Below are 19,479 nucleotides of genomic sequence, written 5' to 3' on the forward strand. Positions count from 1 at the left end.
TTTGTGAAGTTCAATCAAGTCAAACATTTTTGGAAAATAAACTTCATAGATGATAGTGTTGGTTTTGGTTTATTATTATTGTTATTATTATTTCTTTGTGTGGGGGGGGTGTATTTTAAATGCCTGCATGTTTGTCTGTGTGCCACGTGTCTGAAGAGGCCAGAAGAGGTCATTCCATCCCCTAGAACTGGAGTTATAGCCAGTTGTGGGCTGCTGTGTGGGTGCTAGGAATATCGAACCCGGGTCCTTTGGAAGAGTAGCCAGTGTTCTTAACTTCTGGGCCATCTCTCCAGCCTCATGTGATGCTGCTTAACTCACATGGTTCCTCCTCAGGAAACCAGTGCCAGACTGGCTGACTTGGTTACATGGTCAAGGTGAACACTGGCTTTCTTCTTCCTCCAGGCACATTAGGAAATAATCCACTGTGGCATTGTAGGGTCTACTCCAACCTTTCATCCAATGGCTCTGACATGTGTTGATGACAATTTTATTGTTACACTGGCAGTTGCAGAAGGCTTATATTTTCTTCCCACTGCCTTGATCCCTGAGGATCTCGATGATTCTAAACAACACTGGTCAGGTGCTCTCAGAGGTATGTCTTAGTATCTAATCCTGTTAATTCTGCTCCAGGTATTAGGCAGTGATCTTCTGTAAGCCCTGAAATGTTAGCTCTGATATACTGTACATGTACATAGTAGCTTTTATTCAACCTAAATCTAAAGACCCACGGGACCCAGCGTGAGCTTGTTTAATGTGGGGGGAGTGAGGGGGAGGTGGGGCTAGTGGTGAAGGTCTCACATTTTATGAGAGAGAGGAACAGTAGCAGAGCTTTATCCTAAGAAATTATAAGTTCTGCCCTTAGAACTGCTTGCTTCTCTCCAGCACAAAAACAAAAACAACAAGAAGCTGGCCTGGCTTTTAAACTTCCAGGCTATTCTGCCAGAGCTTCTGGCCCACAGGCACCCCACAGTTTCATTTCCTTTCCTATTCTCAAACTCAGCAATGTGTTAAATTGAGAACACTGGGTCAGGCGTTTTCCTTAAGAGCAAACCAAGAGGTTAGATCAGACACCCTTTAACACTTCTTCTGACATTCCGGGGGGGACTTGATACTTCTTCATTTGCCAGTTCAATTTCATTCCAAGTTGGTATAAGTGCTTTTTATTATTGTTGTTGTTGTTCACTACATCTTTTGAAAAGTCACGCGTGTCTAAACCAAGGGTGTTTTTGGTTCATATTCGCAGCATCATAACTCCTCACTTGCAGAGCACTTTTATATATTTCCATATCAGATCTTTTAAGAAATCAGCATTGTATGTCTTTTCCTTGTGGTATATAGGCTACAGTTTTATGTATTTACTGTCACCATTAGCAGAGTCCACTAAGCTCCACTGATGGACTCCCATAGTAAATGTCAGTGATAGTGTTACTGTTACAGCATTGCAAAATGCTGCATGGTTACCTTCCTCCTGTCCATAGCACAGCCACCTCCCTGCCCAATGTAGGCATTGTGTACCTTAGTGGGTGGGGCAGGACCCTGCATTCTTGATACTGCTTTCAGTTTCATCTCTTAGATCTCATCCAGTGGTTGGGGAGCCAGGGCTCTGGGTTCTCTCCTGGATTTCTTTCTATGAACCAGGTCTATGCCTAGTGGTTCTAACAGAATTCTTTTACATAACCTGTTTAGAAGCCCCTGTAGGCTTCCCTCTTTCTCCCATTTTATGGATGGATAAACTGAGATTCAGAGTACTCAAGTGAGCTTCCTGTTGTCTCAGGGTCGGGAAGAGGGCCAGAGCTGCAAAGATTGATAGGAACTCCTTTCTCAGCTAAGTTGAGTACCTAGAAGGGCCATACCTGCATAGCCCAGGACAGCCACAGAGGAATCTTCCCTCCCTGGCTTCCCTGTGGTCTTTGCTTGAGCAATCCACAGGGGTACCTCTCTTCTTCCTATTGCTGAGTCTGCTCTTCATTTCAGGTCTAGGGAATAGATACCCCCAAGCTAACGTTGCAATGGCAGTGTCAGCCCCCTTGAGGAGCCTGGAGGAAGAGGTGACCTGCTCCATCTGCCTGGATTACCTGCGGGACCCGGTGACCATCGACTGTGGCCATGTCTTCTGCCGAAGCTGCACAAGCGATATCCGCCCTATATCGGGGAACCGCCCCGTCTGCCCGCTCTGCAAGAAGCCCTTTAAGAAGGAGAACATCCGGCCCGTGTGGCAGCTAGCAAGTCTGGTAGAGAACATTGAACGGCTGAAGGTGGACAATGGCAGACAGCCAGGAGAGCTCACCCGAGAGCCACAGGACATGAAGTTGTGTGAGCGGCACCAGGAGAAACTACACTACTACTGTGAAGATGATGGTAAACTGTTGTGTGTGATGTGCAGGGAGTCCCGGGAGCACCGCCCCCACACTGCAGTCCTAGTGGAGAAAGCCGCCCTGCCTCACAGAGTAAGTCCTCCCAAGGCCTGTGAGGGAAGGTTCTGTCTGATGTACCTCCTACCACAGCTCAGGACACTCATCTCTCTCCACTGCTTATCTTTCCTTAGGAGAAAATTCTGAACCACTTGAACACCCTAAGGAGAGACAGAGACAAAATTCAGGGCTTTCAAGCCAAGGGAGAAGCTGATATTCTGGCTGCACTGGTACGTGGAAATCCAAGCTGAGTGTTGCTATGTGTTTGAGGGAGGGGCTGGTCAGGTGGGAAATGTTTCTAGGAGTCTGGTTGTTAGGTTGGCTTTAGGCCAACAGGGAATTGGCCTGCCCTATCCATTTGGGCCTTGCAGGCACAGGCAGGCTGTCCATTTGGGCCTGCTGTGTGTCTCAGACTTTGGGCCTGATTTCTCATCTGATAGGCAGGTTGTCTGGCAGCGGTGACTATTCTGTGAGGGGACTGAGGAACCTGACTCTGTGCTCTCTGAAAGTGAGGGAAGGTGTGATTTCCTGTGTAGAGGGCAGCAGGGGAGGTTTGGGGGGGGGTACTGGCTTCAGGGTAGAGACAAGGGACAAGGAAGGGGGCCTGAGCAGCTCTGAGCAGGCTCTGGTTGATGTTGCCTAATGAGACTAGGGGTACTGAAGTGGGGCTGACTGAGTTTGGACTTTATCCCTCAAACAGAGCTCCCTGAAAGAGACAGCTCATATTATCATTGAGAAGGGTGCATTATGTCAGTAATGGGCTACACAGGCTCCCTTTCATTGTCCCAGGACTTACTGGTCACCTAGAACAGATGGTGACAGAGCAGTCAGGCAGAGTCAGCTTTAAGGACAGTGAAGGGAATAGACTCTTAGACAAGTCTCAAGGAGAAGAGGGTGGAGCAGGAGCATCCCAGGGACAACTCCTACCAAAGGACTAGGATTCACAAGCAAGAGTCCCCAGAGGATTGAGCGGGTATCACAGTTCCTAGAGGTATCACACACAAGCACCCTGTCCCCTACCTTACAGACAAAACTGCAGGAGCAGAGGCAGTACATTGTGGCAGAATTTAAGCAGGGCCACCAGTTTCTAAAGAAGCGGGAGCAGCACCTGCTAGACCAGCTGGCCACCCTGGAGCAGCTCCTCACCGAGGGCAGGGAGAAGTTCAAGACCCGGGGCGTCAGTGAGCTTGACCGGTTAACTCTGGTCATCTCTGAGCTGGAGGGCAAGGCACGACAGCCAGCTGCAGAGCTGATGCAGGTAAGAGTCATCTGGGCCCAAGTGGGAGACAGGTANCACTTTTATATGGTCTTTGAAGAAATTCTTCCTCCTAGGCTCCCAGTTTTACTGTGTAAAACATGGGTGTCTTAGTCAGGGTTTCTAATCCTGTACAAACATCATGAACAAGAAGCAAGTTGGGGAGGAAAGGGTTTATTTGGCTTACATTTCCACATTGCTGATCATCACCGAAAGAAGTCAGGACTGGAACGCAAGCAGGTCAGGGAGCAGGAGCTGATGCAGAGGCAATGGAGGGATGTTCTTTACTGACTTGCTCATCCTGCTCTCTTATAGAACCCAAAACTACCAGCCCAGAGATGGTCCCACCCACAAGGGGCCTCTCCCCCCTTGATCACTAATTGAGAAAATGCCCCACAGCTGGATCTCATGGAGGCATTTCCCAAACTAGAGCTCCTTTCTCTGTGATAACTCCAGCTGTGTCAAGTTGACACAAAACTAACCAGTACAGTTGGTATGTCTTACCCTCCTTGTTTACCCCAGAGTCCATATGAGCTTAGACACTGACATGGCATTGCTTTAGAAAAATAATCATCGTCTACAAAAAGTATCTAGAAATGTTTAAAGTGCCGTAGAACTGAAGGTCTTTGTTGCTGTCCTCCTGGGCATGAGACCTCCATTGAGCCCTCTAGGGAACAAAGCAGATATTTGTTGTTTTTGAGACAGTCTTACTGTGTCATCCCATCTGTCCTCAAATTAAAGTTATTCCTGTGTCAACCTTCTGAGTGCTGGGGTTATAGATGTGCACCCCCATGCCTGACTAAGGCAGGCGCTTAATTGATAGGTGCCTTATATGGTTCTGGAGATGGGCTGANCTGTGGCTGTCAGGATCCACGGTGCATGGAAGGCAAGTGAAGATAGATAGATAGATGAGAGGTTTCCTCTGGACCAGAGAGCATCATCAACTTGGAGAAGAGTGACTGAGGGGTGCCTCAGGACACAAAGTGAGAGCAGGCTGTTCCAGGGACAAGCCTCTTCACCCTTAGCATTCTACCAAGAAGGGGAGGGCTGGACCTTCCCTCCACATAAACCAGGAGAAGGGCCATATATGCTGGTTTCCTCTGACCGCCTGGTTTTAGGTCAGAAATGAACCTTGCTGCCATCAGAGGACACAAATGGTCTCTAGGGGTTCCAGACCAGTGGCAGGGCACANTGATAGCCAGGAGAGAAGAGATGTCTGTGCTAGTCCCAAGCATGGGCTGCATCATCAGGAGGCCTCTCTTTGCAGCAGATTGAGCCACNTGTAAGAGGCACCCTGGGGCAGATTAGAAATGAGGTCCAACTCAAAGCTGGTGCCTACNCCCAGGCTTTGCACTCTTCTCTCTTGTCCAGTGTCCCTCGGGGGTCCCCTCCTTAGCTCCAGACATTGCCTCTTCTGTAGATTTTTTTTTTTATCATCCTCTGGGTCACTTGTCTCCTCTCCCTCACCCCATTTCTTTCTTCCCCTTAAGGGGCACATGAGACTTTCCCAGCAGCCAACCCTTCCATGTGTTCATGTGAGTTGTGAGTGGAGCAGCTGAGAGTGCCAGGGTTTGTTAGCAGTGTGTCTGTCCCCTGATCAACCCTGGGAGTAGCTTCTATACAGAGGCCCCTGTCTGTGCCCGAGAGCTCTGACCCTGAAGCTGCCATGATACGGAGTTCTGAGGAGAGAAATCCACTTAAAACCACTACACAGAATGCTGGCATTAGCAGATTTTGTCTGTATTCAGGTTTCCCTGGAGCGAAGCCCCTGAAGCTTCTGGAACAGTCCTTAACAGCCATGGTTTGACACTTGTGTTTGCTTTCCAAATTGTACATGTCTGAGAAGCCAGCATGCCCTCTTCCCCAACCCCGTTCCCCCTAAGGACTTCTGTAGTGCCCATCACTTACTAACATGCTGTGGTGATAGCAATCATTTTCATATTGATTTTTTTACTCTCTTGTCTGCTTCCCTCTNCTAGGATGTCTGCTCTACACAGGTAGGGATTTTTCTTCTTTTTTTATTACTACCTCTAGCTTTTAGACCTGTCCCTGCCTGGCACAAGGAATCACTGAGCAAAGGTTTGTGGAATGATTTTAAAAAAGCAGCAAATGGGTCAACACAGAACTGTGGAGGTTTCAGACTCTNCAAAGAATCCTCTCACAAGATGCTCCCGCCCTCTCTGACCTTGGCACTTGCCTTCCTCTCATGCAGACAGNACCACTGTCTTCCTCCTGCACAAGGGTTCTTTCATTGGTCATCCTTACTTCAAAGCAGTCATGGGATGCTCNGGTTCTCTCTTGTGCCCCCTGCTGCCATTTCCATATCCCTGGTCCACAAGTGACCTGGAGGATGACCTCCCCTGTTCCTATTGCCTCCTGCCACCATTCCCCAAGGAGCAGCTAAGTGACTGGGTTGCAGCTAGTTGCAGCTTTAGAGTTTAGTAGTTCATACAGAGCAGAAGTTCCTTTCTATCTTTGCAGCAGTTCAGAGGAGAGGATCTCGAGGTCATCCAGGAGCNGGCTTATTTCTAGCTGGCTATCTAGTCTTGGGAATATTGTTCTCTTCCATGCACTTTGAGTTGGGCTCATCACTGTGTTCAAACATCAGCCAATGAGGAGAAAGGAACTAGAAAGCAATTTTTTTTTTTTAAGAACAAGACTGAGAAGTCTTGGGGTTTTTTTTCCCCCCTGCGTCCCATTGTAATTTGGTCACGTGACCAGACTCGGTTGTAGGGAGTGTGGGAAATGTAATTTCTTGACTAGTTGCATGTCAGACCAGAGCTTAGGTAGTTTAGTATAAAGAAGGGGAAAGTTGTCCTTTGATCTCCACATACATTATGGTGTACCACACATATGCACACACAAATGTTTAAATAGTGGGGAGTAAGGGTGGGTACTGGGGAATACTTGCTTTTTATTTCACTGTGTGTGGAATAAAAATCACTGTTCCCCTGTCCTGCCTGGTATGAGTTGGCCCTGACTCCTCTCTAAGCCCTTCCCCAGTGCTTACTCATCTATACCAGCTAGGGCTTTCTCTTTCTTCAAACCTGAACTTAAGTGTTTCCTTGGACATTAAGTGCCACCTCTGGTCATTTCTGACCTTATATTAATTATGTTGTTTATTTTATATGTATGGCTGTTTCTCCCTGAATGTACATCTGTACACCACTTGCATGCTGGTGCCTTTGGAAGCCAGAGGGTGGCACTGGGTTTCCTGGAACCAGGGTTATAGATAGATGGTAGTGAACTGCCATGTGGGTGCCTGTAATAAAACCTGGGTCCCCTGGAAGAACAGCCAGTGCTCTTAACCACTGAGCCATCTCTCTAGCCCGTTGTTTTTTATTTTATTTAATGTTCTACTAGACTGTCAATTCCCTAAGGGAGGGAGCCATGAGTGCTTTGTTTGCTTTTGTGTGCCTGTCTGTTACATGGTACTAATTGTGTAGACTCAGTGTGTACCTGCCTCTTATATGGTACTGACTGTGTAGACTGTGTGTGCCTGCCTGTTAATATGGTACTAACTACAGATACAGAATGTGCCTGCCTATTAATATGGTAATGACTGTGTAGACTGTGTGTAGACTGCCTGTTATGTAGTATTGACCATAGATGCAGGGCGTGCCTGCCTGTTAATATGGTACTAACTGTAGTCACAGTGTGTGCCTGCCTGTTGCATGGTACTGATTGTGTAGATGCAGTTTTACTTAATTCACTTTGGTGCCTGTGTTTTCTTCCCTTGCAGGACACCAAGGACTTTGCCAACAAGTAAGAGTTCATTTGCTCATCTTCATCATTCTTCTTTCCTCCTACTTCTATGGCTATGGTCCATGTAGTAGTAGGAGTGTAGAGTGCCAACGGCACAGCAGCCCTTGCTTCATCCCATGCCTTTTAAGAAAGAAGGCAATCTTTGGTGATTAGAGGTTGCTGTCTCCCAACACGATCTCCAAAGTCCAACTGGGCTCCCGGTCTTCACCTGAACACAGCAAGAGAGTAAAACCCTGACTTGGCAGAGAGTCCGCTAACTTGTGAAATCTGCTGGCAGTCTTATATCCTGGTTCACGAGGTGTCTTTGCCAGTTTTTCTGTCCTTGGTTAGGGATAATCAGACCTTTCCTGCTTACCTTGTAATTGTCATGAACACTGGCAGAAAAGCAAGAAGAGCCAAGTGACAGGTGTTTGTGTCTGTCACTCTTTCAGGTACCCACGGAAGAAGTTCTGGATTGGGAAAGCCATCCCTCACATGGTTAAAAGAAAGGCAGGAGAATTCTCAGATAAACTTCTTTCTCTGCAGCGAGGCCTGAGGCAGTTCCAGGGTAAGCATTGGGAAAAGCCCCAGATCGGAGGTCAGGCTCGGCCACACTGGGAGGTTTCCTTGGCTTCTCCCCACCATATCCTCCCATCTCAGCCTTCCAAGGAGCTCTGGCTTCTGTATCTTTTATCCTTGGGATCGCCAGTAGAGCCCTGTTCCAAGTAAGAAATGAATTCTCTGGGTCTGTAAGTCATTTCTATCTTTTTTTTTTTTTTCCTCCATAGGCAAGCTGCTGAGAGACTTGGAGTATAAGACAGGTAAGTGAACAGAAGGTTGTTCCCATTTTACCCTGTGGAATCCTCACTGGAATTGCCCACAGGTGGCCTCACCCTGCTGCATTATTTCAGATCAGTCTCCCGTGTAGTCTGTAGTATTACTGAGCCTTTGAGGTCACAGGTCACACACCATAAAGTCCTTCTTATAAGACTTTATGAGAACAAACAGCCCGAGGCCAGAGATCATCCTGCCCAGACCTATGCTGTATGTACCAAGTACCTCAGGGACACAGTTCACAGAGACCATGATATAAAGAGTACTCAGTAGTATATAGAACTGCGCACTGAGGCAGATACTATGAAGACTAGTCACTCCTTCCCAGCCCACCACTGACACTGTTACTTCCTCCCTTGTCCCATAGTAAGCGTCACCCTGGACCCACAGTCAGCCAGTGGATACCTACAGCTTTCAGAGGACTGGAAGTGCGTGACCTATACCGGCCAGTACCAGAGTGACTGCCTGCTCCCCCAGCAGTTTGACTGTGAGCCAGGAGTGTTGGGCAGTAAGGGCTTTACCTGGGGAAAAGTATACTGGGAAGTAGAGTTGGAGAGAGAAGGCTGGTCGGAGGATGAAGAAGAGGGGGAGGAGGAAGAAGAAGGGGAAGAGGAGGAAGAAGACGAGGAGGTTGGCTATGGGGATGGATATGAAGACTGGGAAACAGATGAAGAAGACGAATCACTGGGGGAAGAGGAAGAGGAGGAAGAGGAAGAAGAGGAGGAAGTTCAGGAAAGTTGCATGGTCGGAGTGGCCAAAGACTCTGTGAAGAGGAAAGGGGACCTCTCCCTGCGGCCAGAGGATGGTGTGTGGGCCCTTCGGCTCTCCCCCTCAGGTATCTGGGCCAACACGAGCCCAGAGGCCCAGCTCTTCCCAGTGCTGCGGCCCCGGAGAGTGGGCATTGCCCTGGATTATGAAGGGGGCACTGTGACATTCACCAATGCAGAGTCCCAGGAACTCATCTATACCTTCACGACCACCTTCACCCGGCGCCTGGTTCCCTTCCTGTGGCTCAAGTGGCCAGGAACACGCCTTCTGCTGAGACCCTGAACTCCAGAACCCACCTGGGTCACCCTACAGAAACTTTACTTCTCTGAGATTCCAGGACTCTGAGATGAAGAAAGATTACCTGGATCCCACACCCATGGAAACTTCCCTCCTCTGGGATCCCAAAACTATGTAATGGAGGAAGGTTCCTGGCCAGAGCACTAGGAGGAGGAGAGAGGGGGACATCACATCCATTGCCACCCATCTCCCCACTGCCATTGGCCAAAGTCTCCAACACTGTCGCCCTATTCATATATCTTATTCAGCTTCTCATTTCCTCTGAGGTTTCCTGCTCTGAAGACCAAATGACTCCCTCTTTCTTGAACACCCATTTGTCTTGTCCCTGTGTTCTCTGTTGAGCAGGGCCTTGGCAGCAGCATTTTCTGGTTCAGTTGTTAGCCAGTGCCCACAGGTAGACTTTCAATCACATCTGAAGCTGTTTTGCTGTCCTCAAAGTTGAGGTTCCCTTGCCCAAAACTACTCTGTTGCCTACCTTACCTGGCGTCTTAAAATCAATTTTCCTTATCCCACAAGATTTAAATATGCAAAGATGCAAGAATGGATATAGTCAAGACCCACTGAAGTTTCCAAGACCGTGTAAGTTTGTGTCCTGGAGTGCTGGTAGAATCATCTCCTAGCGTGGCTACCAAAGCTTCTAGCCTCAAACCCAGACCTTAGTAGGTAGGACTCCCCAGGGACATCTGTGTCTCAGAAAGCATCTAGGTACTATGACTCAGATAGTGACTGTGATCAATAAATTACCTCTGCAAAGTAGTCCTTGTGAAGGGAGTTTTTAAAACTACCCGAGCATCTTGCTCTTGACCAGGAGGTTAAGACCTCATTGCTGACACTATGGAGTGTCCAGATTCACTTTCCTAGGAGATGGATTGGGGAAGGGGAGAGTGGGCCATGAGGAATCTAGAGAACCTCTGCCCTAGGTCTTACTATGGAGAAAGGGCCTGCAGTATTGCCCTGCTGACCCAGCTGGTGCCCATAGTTGAACACGAGCCCCTGTTTATCCTTAAACATTCCAGATTTCTTCTGCCTGTGCAAGTGTTAGCTCCTCTTGGCTCTTGACAGACTGTTCCCAGACACTGGATCTTGGTGGCCTCAGAGTCACCACAGCGTCTCGAGACTGAACACTTCATATGCATCACATGCTGCCTGAGTCACTAGTACCTACACAGTGGCTCCCTCACCACTCTTTGTTTTAGAGTTAATCATCTTCTCTCCTTTCTCCTTTACATCGTTTCCTGTGGTTTTATTACTAAATAAACTACACATTCTTCTGAGTGGTCAGAAATTTCAAGACAGTCATCTGGTGCTGTCTCTATTTTTATCTTGATGCCTACTGGAGTGAACTTGAACCTGAGCCATTGATTGATCTCTTTGTGGACAGCTTTTAAATTCCCTTTGGGCATTAAACAACGGGTTCTGGATCTTTTCCCTCTGAGGCCTGTATCCGAGCTAGCCTAAGTCTCATGTAGCTAAAGATGACCTTAAGCTTCCTGTCTCTACCTTCTAAGGTCTGAGATTTCAGGTAGGTACCACTATGCCTGTTTGGTTTTGGTTTGGGGGGTTTGGAATTTGTTTTGTTTTTCGAGACTTCTCTGTATAGCACTGGCTGTCCTGGAACTCACTCTGTAGACCAGGCTGACCTTGAACTCAGAAATCCGCCTGCCTCTGCCTCCCAAGTGCTGGGATTAAAGTCATGCATGCACCATCACTGCCCAGCCTATGCCTGGTTTATACAGTGCTGGAGACTGGACCCAGGGTTTCTTGCATCCTAGGCAAGCACTCCCCCAGGTGGCATCCCAATCCCTGATCCTATTTCTGGACCCTGTGTCTCCTCTCCTAACTTAACTGTGGTTTTGTCACACATTTAATAACTTCTGAGGTGAGTTTGGAAGTTGAATTTTTAAAGCCTTCAGTATCTGGAAATGTTTATCTCACTCATACACTTAAGGGATTCTTCAAAATTGTTTTTCCTTCAGAATGTCAGAATTGTTCTACTGCCTTAAACTCCTGATTTTCAGAATTCCCTTGGGGCTCTCTGCCTCATGATATTTCTCAGTGGCCTGTTTCTGTTTTACAGATGGGTTTGGGAGCCTTACCTGTATCCTTACTCCTTGTACTAGCACATATGAACCACATACATGTATACATACATACATACATACATACAATTAAATGACTGGATAGGATCTCACTATGTAGACATGGCCGGCCTCACACTCACTGGGCGAGATTTAAAGGCTCATACTGTTACACTTAGGAGGGGTAAAAAATTTTTAAAATACCTAGGGCAACCTAGAAAAAGGTTTGTGTAGGCTCATGGTTCTGAAGGTGCAGTCCATGATCATCGGTCTCTATGCTTTTGGCTTCTGTCATGGTAACCTATACTGGCAGGCGTGCTTGACAGAACACAGTCACACATCTCATTAGCCAGGAAACAGAATTTATCAGGCCCCCACAGTCCCCTTCCAGAACATACCCTAGAGACCCAAAGGCACCACCTCCTAGTCATTCCACCCTTCTGACCAGTCCTTTAACACCCAATCATTCAGAGGCCTTAAACATTGAAACTAGAATCTTGCCCTTCTTCCTTATAAGTTGCCACAATAAACAGACACAAAACACAAAGGCCTTTTGGTTACATAGTTTATTAAAACATCCTCTCAAAACATAGATAAATGAGCTGAAGGGGCTTTGGGGTCCATCCAGAGTTGTTGATGAAGCCCCTTAGCATCTCCAGCTTTGTGTCCAAAAGTCATTATAAATTAGTACAAGTAAACAGATTCCTGGTTACCCTACAGTGGTCATTTTGAGGCTTTTACAGCTTTTGAGGCTTTTACAGCTTTTTGTTTGTTTCACTTCCAAATTCCATTGACTCATAGCTTTGCTGGTGTTTAGGGCAGTGTCTTCCTGTCTTCTGGCTCTCCATTCAGAGAGATCACCAGGCCCAGGAACAGGATTGAAAGGAGCTGCAACACGAGATTCCCAGACCCTAAGTTCCAACCTCAGTTTTGAATGCTAGGGACAGAGCTGGGTTCTAGGGTGCTGGTGTGTCTGCCACATTTCCCTGGCTCCACCTCAGTCTTTCAAAGGCAGGCAGGAACTTACTTTCCAGGTGGGATAGGATTAGAAAACAATGGGGATTGAGGCCTTGGTGTGGGACATTTGCAAGGTCTCTACCACACCTGGTCACATACACTGTGCAGGACAGCTGCGTTTCCTTTTGCATGGCAGATGGGTGCTGGCCAGTTGGAGCAAAAATATTATGGCCCAGACACTCGATGTCCTCAATGTCCAGGTTCTGCTGTCCCCTCACCTTGGACACTTCGGGGACCATTCTCATGATGCAGCCGCCACTCAAGTGGCGGTTACAGAGAGGACTGAACTTGGGGTTGTGGTCTGTGGGTCCAGAGTGACCCCTCTCCCCCCCGCTTCAGGATGGAGTGGCATCCGTCCAGGCTACCTGCTTCCTAGGCTTCTGTTTCTGGAGGACAGAAGTGGCAGCTGTGTCTGAGGATTTGTTTCTTAAAGTGAAGTGGCCGGAACAGCAGCAGCACAGTACCTAGGAGCCTGTTAAAAAACACAAAATCTTGGCCCCTGCCCTAGACTACCTAAACAAGAGCCTGCATTTTAACCAGGTGTGTAGGTAAAGTTTCTACAGTACATTAGAGAAGTAGGGATCAATATAAGAACAGGCAAGTGCTTGTGGGAATGATTAAGCTCCAATTTGAAAGTAAATATTTTTGTTCTTTCCTCCACTGGTCCCTGTTTTATGGCACTAGACCTTTATGAGGTAGGCAAGCAAGCTCTAGCAGGAAGCTATTAATACATCCTTAGAATCCAGCCCCTCCCTACATCCTGCCCCCCAGAAAGGGTCTTTGTAGCTGAGGCTGGCCTGAAACTCACTCTAGCCCAGGCTGACCTCAAACTTGTGGAAGTCTGATTGCCTCTATCACTCAAGTGCTGGGGTTGTATCTGTGTGTGCCACCATGCCCAACAAATGCTAGGTTTTTAATAGACAATATTTGTTCAAATTACAGAGAATCTAGCATAATTCTAGACAAAGCTCAGGGGCTTAATACATATTATGGATGAATTCTACATGTAACTGAGAATATTTACCAGTCACTGTATGTCAGGTACTGTGCGGAGCTCCTTATATACATTCATTAAATGCTCAAATGGATTTATAGTGTAGGAGTGATGGTGGGGAGAAAAGGGTTAATAGACGACCCAAGACCCCAAGCAATCAGGGTTCAGGTAAGCACATCTCATTGCCTTTTGTGGCCATGGGTAGAATGGATATCAGGGGAAACCCCGACCCCCAGAGTCCTTGCTGATTACCTGAATCTGTCTCCAGATGCTGCATCAAGTTTTCTGAAGAAAGCAGAAACAAAGATCTGTGAGACTTAATATCTCCTACAGATACTCCCAAGGGGAGGGTGTGCTGGCTAGAGCGTGAGGACAGGGATACAAGAGAAGTGTGCCTCACCTTCCTGGACTCCCACTCTAGTGCCTCTGTCCTTGGACAGAGGAGACCACAATCTGGGGAACTGCCCCCTAAGTAGAGTGAGGTCTTGTGGGAAGGTATGAGGAGAGAAGATGCTTAACCCAAGCCGTCTGCTTATTTTTGTTTGGGTTTCACTATGTCGTCCAAGCTGGCCTGAAACTTAAGATCCTCCTGCCTCAGTCTCCCTGGTGTTGGCATTACAGGCATGTGCTACTATGCTTGATGGTTATGAACTAGGTATTGAAGTTGAGGAAAGATGGAGACAGGTGGAAGGAAGAACACCTAATGGGATCCTGAACCCCTTTACCTGAAAATGTCCTCATCATCTTTGGGAGGCTAAGTATTTTCCTGTGGAGGTTTCGGATCTTCTCGACAAGATCAGAGGAAATGGCCTCTGGGCTCACAAAAGTCTTCAGCTCGTACCTGCAGACAAGTTGGAAGTCAAACTTAAATTCCAAAAATAAAATAACTTCATTTTATCTATGTGCATTTTATCTATGTGTGTGTTTGAGTGTGTGGCTTCCGTAAGAGGTCAGAGGAGTGTTTCAGATGCCTTAGAGTTTGTTGTGAGCTGCTTCATCTGGGAGCTAGGAATCCCAACTGCACTCTTCTGGAAACGCTACAATCAGTTTTTAATCATGTTGAGCCATCCCTCCAGCCTTCAAAAGTAATACTTGGGAGACACAGGGAAAAGATGGACTGAAGGATGATCTTAGTATCTGCTATAAAAATTAGACTCGGTATAATTTATTTACCATCCATCATGTAGGTAAGGATGATTTCCAAAGAGGTGGACTTTTCATTAGACACAGGAGGAGCTAATTTTAACTTCCTCCCGAGCACTGGAGCTTGAGTCTGTTCCAGCAGAAAGGGGCAGAGGCCATCACCCCTCTCCACCTCTAGAGAGAAATGGAGAAACAGCCCTGCACTGTTTTCTTTCTATCTGTGTGCTGGTTTTTACAATGGGAAAATTGCTGAGAAGAGGGAGATTCTGGTCCCTTTGTGGTCCTCATTACTCTGGCTGTGACTTTGCATAGGTCCTTCTCTCTCAGCTGCTCTATCACACAAGACCCACCACATCCTTCTTGACTTAAATCCTAACACTCGCTCGTCAGAGAAACATGTTTGGAGACACTTTTAAATGGCTTTATTATTTTCAGATACTAAAATACTAATATATTTCATAGATTAAAGATACTTCTGGGAACTGGTCATGTCAAACACCACAATTCAGTACCCAGTATCTACATGGTGGCTCACAACCATCTGTAATTCCAGTTCCAGGGCATCTTCCTGCCTCCTCTGTTTTCCTCTGGCACCAGCCATACATATGGTGCACAAACATATTTGTTAGCAAAACACCCATAAACATAAAATACAAATAATTTTTTTAAAAAATTCTGGATCATTCTAAACCCATGTAACTTTGCTTTGAGGGTCAAAAGTACATCTCAAAAACCAACGGAATTGGTGTTGGTCAACCAAAACCAGTAAATTTATTTTTATTATTTAGTTGTTTATTTTGAAATAGGCTCTCACTCTGTAGCCCAGTCTTGCCTCAAACATATAGTGAACTGTCTGCCCTTAGTTTCCCAAGTGCTGGGACTAAAGGCATGAGCCACAGTGTCCAGTTTTATCTCATCGTTTTACTGAGTTCGAGCTGATAGTAAGAGAGAGAGAGAGTGACCTGTGTATCTATCCATCAGTGTTTTCTGGAACCATCCAGATGGATTGCTGTGTCATAAGATGCACATAAAGGAGGCAGAACTGGGGAGGGCCTTACCTGCTCTGATTGAGTCTGGCATCCTACAAAAGAAACACAAAAATATGTACTTAATTTCCACATGGCCTTTCCCATCAGGGACTCCAGATCTTTCTGTCTTAACATCAGCTAAAAACTCCTACCCAGAGTGCTGGAGCCTCTTAATCAGTGTGTATTTCACTGCTCTCTTCTTGTTTCCTGACCAAAGTAGATAGGACTCTGCAGCCAACCAGTTCCTTTGCTCTGGTTGTTCTGCCCTTCCCCCTCCCCCCCCCAAGTGATTAAGAAATGGTAGAAAGCAGAGACCAGTCTGAGTTCTAAGTTGGCACCGATATGGGGCAGGATTGTGGTAACCACACAAGGCTATTGATGGTGCTCTTCCTGTGTATCAAGGACCATGCTCAGCACCACACATGGGTTATTCCTTACATGGCTTACCACTCAATGAAAAAAATCATACTATGCTTAGAAAAACTAAGAGAGTCACCCAAGTGACAAAGTTGGAAGAGCTGATGACACCAAACCCAAGATGGTCTGATGATGGTCATCTTTGCATAATCTTCGTGCATGCTTTGGGAAGTTCTCTAGTCTTTTGAGCCATAAAAAGCAGACCCTCCCTCCCCCACACACACCTTTTCAATTGAGGTAATCCCTATCACTTTCCCAGCACCTGCTTCCTGTTTAACCCTCTGCTGTCTGTCGTGCTAGGTGGTAGGATTGTGGAGTCTCTTACATGCAGAAGCTCACTTGCTGGTTGCTGACACTTCTCCTCCAGCTCCTCAACCTGGATACTCAGCCTGTCGACCTCCTGGGAGACTTTCCTGATGTACTCTTCCCTCTCCTTACGGATCCGCTGTTCTAGTTCCTCCAGCCTGTTCAGCAGGAGGCATCTCTGATCCACAAGCTCCCGCTTCAGCCTTTCAAAAGCAGCTTCTACCTGATGCTTCCTGCTTTCAACCTGCATCTGTGAGGATATCAGAGGTGGAGGAGAGGGAGGCTCAGAACAGGCTCCCATAAGGATCATCTGTGTACTTACGGATTAAGAGAAAGGAGTAAGCCATTGCAGGACTCATTTCTTTAAATAACACAATGGTAGAAAGAGATCTCAAGATAAACTTGCAGATGACGACATCTGTGCTGTTGTCTTAGTCAGGGATTGTAACAATATCATATGGAACTCTTTAGAGTCATACTTAAAATAAAATCCTTTCATAGCTATAATATCCTACTGTTTTAGTTTTCTTCTCTATTGCTATGATAAAACATTGACAAAAACCAAGTTGAGGAGGAAAAGGTTTATTTCATTTTATGCTTTCACGTCTCAGTGCATCATTGAGAGAACCCAGAGCAGGAACTCAAACAGGAACCTAGAGGCAGAGGCTGTGAAGAAACAGTGTGTTCTCCATGCCATGCTCAGCCTGCTTTCTTATATAGTCAGGACCACAGACCCAATGTAGGCGGGATGCTCCCAAATCAATAATCAAGAAGGTGTCTCACAGACTTACCACATACAGCCAATCTGAAAGAAATGTTTTTCTAAGCTGATTTTGGTCTTCAATTCCTCATTTTGGAACAGTTCCCTCTCCCCAGATTTGACCTGACCCTTGTTTGAGTCAATTTGGCAAACAAACAAAAAACAACAACAAAACTAACCACACAAAACTAACTACTCTATCTTCTTTAAACTCATGAATAACTGTTCTAATTTATTTCTTTTCTTGAGATATATGTCCAGATCTTATGCATTCTAGGCTGGCCTCAAACTCAATTCACAATGAAGTCAAAGATGCCATTAAGCTTTTGACTCTCCTAGCTCCAATTCCCAAGTGCTGGAATTATAGAATATGTCTATTCAGTGCTGAGTATTGAATGTAGAGCTCCATGTATTCTATGCAACCACTGTTCATACTGAGCTATCTACCCAACATGTTAGGATGGTGGCACATGCCTGTAAGGCCAGGGGGCGCGGGGGGGGGGGCAGAGAAAATAGGATCAGCTAAGTCGTGACTTTGAGGCCAATTTGAGCTACATGAGACTCTGTACCTAAACAAACTAGAACAAAGGAACAGACAGCCATAGGTGTGTGTGTGTGGTCTTTACCAGAACCTCCTGGAGCTTCTGGTCTTCTTGACATTTCTTGTCTTCTATCTTGTCCCTCTCCACTCTTAGAGCTTCTAACCGACTCCTGAGACGATCCTGTCAGAAAGAAGAAAGCAGAGGGTGGGCGAATAATCCCACTGGCAAACACTGTGTGCTATGTTGTGGACACACCACTGAGGCTGAGAGATTCAAACTGACAGAGTCCTAATCCTTGACCTTCATTGTATCACCATTTAGGGCAAGAATTGAGTTGGGTGGCACTATGGAGATAGAAACTGTGTGGTAAGGTGTGTGTGCCCGCCGGGAGACCAGGAGCAAAGAGGAGGACTGAGAGGATTTTTAGATAGCAAATCTCTATCCCTTTTCCTTCACTCACCCACGTCAGGTCACCATCCTGCCCCCACGAAGCAGCGCCTCAGCTCCTTACCCTGTAGGGTTGGATGGCTTCATCCAGGAACCCCACAGTGTGCGCCTGGTGGGCGGGGCCCTCCCTGCAGAACACGCAGAGCAGCTCCGCGTCTGTCTTACAGAAGAAATAGATCTTCTCTCCGTGCTCTTCGCAGTAGGTCTCGCTCAAGGGACCTAGGGACACCGGGGCCACAGCGGCCTGGATTTTCTCCTCTTCTGCCCCCTGACAGAGAGGGCACAGCAGCTGGGCTCCCATTGGGGTGCGCGGGAGGCAGAGTAGGCAGACAGTGTGTCCGCAGGCTGTGGTCACCGCGTCCTGCAAGGGTCGGGTGCAGACAGGACAGGCTACTTGGTGGAGTCCCCGCAGGGACCGGGTTGAGGGCATCACCGTGCCGTGCCTTCCCCTGCCTGTCCACAGTCTTCTGACTCGGTCCACTCCAATTTCCTTTCCCTGAAACTGAGTCACTTTTAAGTGCGTCACTGTCACAGAAGCGAAGGAATCCGAGGCTGAAAGAAAGGCAGGAATGTCAGCTCAGCGAAGTCACCTGGCTATGCCTCTGCCACTCCCAGAACCCGGCAAATAAGCAGGTCCAAACTCCAGGGCGTCTTGACTACCCAGCGTTTCCCAGGGGCAGGCAGGTGACCTAACTCTCCACTCCTGTCGCCTTCGGTCCCTTGGGTGGGGAAGCAGCGTATTGCATCATGAGGTCACTTGGAAATGGGGTTTCCTGGAATCTCTTGGCTACAGAGGGGTGAGGCCTTTGGGGAGGAGCCGCTTCCTGTCGCGCTGAGCAGGTGAGAGCCATAGTTCAGGCTAGGAGGCTGGCAGTAGAATCAAAGTCCAGCCTGTGGTGTTGAGACTGACCTCGAATTTCGAGCCCAAATGCACGTTCCTCTCCTCTTGTCTGGCAGTATGCACTCACCACCACCATTACCACCACCACCACCACCACCACCACCACCACCACAAGAAATTACTCCAGAATAACCAATTTAATAACAACTCATTGGGACAAATGTGGAGAAAGAGATACAAATTGAAAGGCAAAGAGGATTTCTAAGGATCAGAGAGTTTGACAGCCACAAGGCAGGGGGAAGGGGGCATTGGGGTGTTTGGATTCCAGCTCTTCCCAAAACTGGGTCTGAGATCAAGCTGCCAGGGTCTCTGGGCATTCTCCTGCCCTGTGGACAAAGCCAGACCCTCCTGCTCACCAGGCCTTTTTATTCCACCTATTTTCATGTTTCACACACCTCTTCTTCCTGCCCTATCTTCCCACTTGACAATGCATCCTTAGAACAGTTGTCTAATTATATGTGGTCAGCCCTGGCTAAGATGTGCTGTTTGTGTAAAAGATTTCACATCACTACAGAGAAATGTGATATATTGCTAGTA

General features: G+C 47.2%; 2 protein-coding genes across 4 annotated transcripts in view; one reads left to right on the top strand and one right to left on the bottom strand.

Annotated features, from left to right (window-relative positions):
* Trim26 (tripartite motif containing 26) overlaps positions 1-10,906 on the top strand; it is a 19,024-nt gene extending 8,118 nt beyond the window's left edge. Inside the window, exons 2-9 of one of the 2 annotated variants that reach the window (XM_029531211.1) lie at positions 1,975-2,447; positions 2,546-2,641; positions 3,439-3,669; positions 5,646-5,663; positions 7,409-7,431; positions 7,863-7,978; positions 8,199-8,231; positions 8,612-10,604. In XM_029531211.1, coding sequence (XP_029387071.1) covers positions 2,010-2,447; positions 2,546-2,641; positions 3,439-3,669; positions 5,646-5,663; positions 7,409-7,431; positions 7,863-7,978; positions 8,199-8,231; positions 8,612-9,294 — 1,638 coding nt within the window. In that variant the 5' untranslated portion in view covers positions 1,975-2,009 and the 3' untranslated portion in view covers positions 9,295-10,604. Of the gene's footprint in view, positions 1-1,974; positions 2,448-2,545; positions 2,642-3,438; positions 3,670-5,645; positions 5,664-7,408; positions 7,432-7,862; positions 7,979-8,198; positions 8,232-8,611 lie in introns of both variants that reach the window. The other variant, XM_029531212.1, reaches the window with a different exon arrangement.
* Positions 10,907-11,939: 1,033 nt separating this feature from the next.
* Positions 11,940-18,579, bottom strand: Trim15 (tripartite motif containing 15). 2 transcript variants are annotated; one of them, XM_021218098.1, is made up of 7 exons: positions 18,106-18,579; positions 17,679-17,774; positions 16,312-16,542; positions 15,600-15,622; positions 14,124-14,239; positions 13,651-13,683; positions 11,940-12,790 (listed from the first exon to the last, which is right to left on the bottom strand). In XM_021218098.1, the coding sequence occupies exons 1-7, from the start codon at positions 18,469-18,471 to the stop codon at positions 12,777-12,779; spliced, it is 879 nt and encodes a 292-aa protein (XP_021073757.1). In that variant the 5' UTR covers positions 18,472-18,579; the 3' UTR covers positions 11,940-12,776. The 2 variants fall into 2 exon arrangements, with proteins under 2 accessions (XP_021073757.1, XP_021073758.1); XM_021218099.1 differs by having other exon boundaries at positions 11,943-12,876; positions 18,106-18,556.
* Positions 18,580-19,479: the final 900 nt, after the last annotated feature.

This window comes from Mus pahari, chromosome 18 (genome assembly GCF_900095145.1).
Source record: "Mus pahari chromosome 18, PAHARI_EIJ_v1.1, whole genome shotgun sequence".
NCBI lineage: Eukaryota > Metazoa > Chordata > Mammalia > Rodentia > Muridae > Mus > Mus pahari.

Coding starts and splice junctions, on each gene's coding strand:
- Trim15 (XM_021218098.1), bottom strand. CDS start 18,471: ATGCCCTCAACCCGGTCCCTGCGGGGACTCCACCAAGTAGCCTGTCCT. Junction 17,775..18,105: donor AAGCCATCCAACCCTACAGG/GTAAGGAGCTGA, acceptor TCTTTCTGACAG/GATCGTCTCAGGAGTCGGTT. Junction 16,543..17,678: donor AGAAGCTCCAGGAGGTTCTG/GTAAAGACCACA, acceptor ATATCCTCACAG/ATGCAGGTTGAAAGCAGGAA.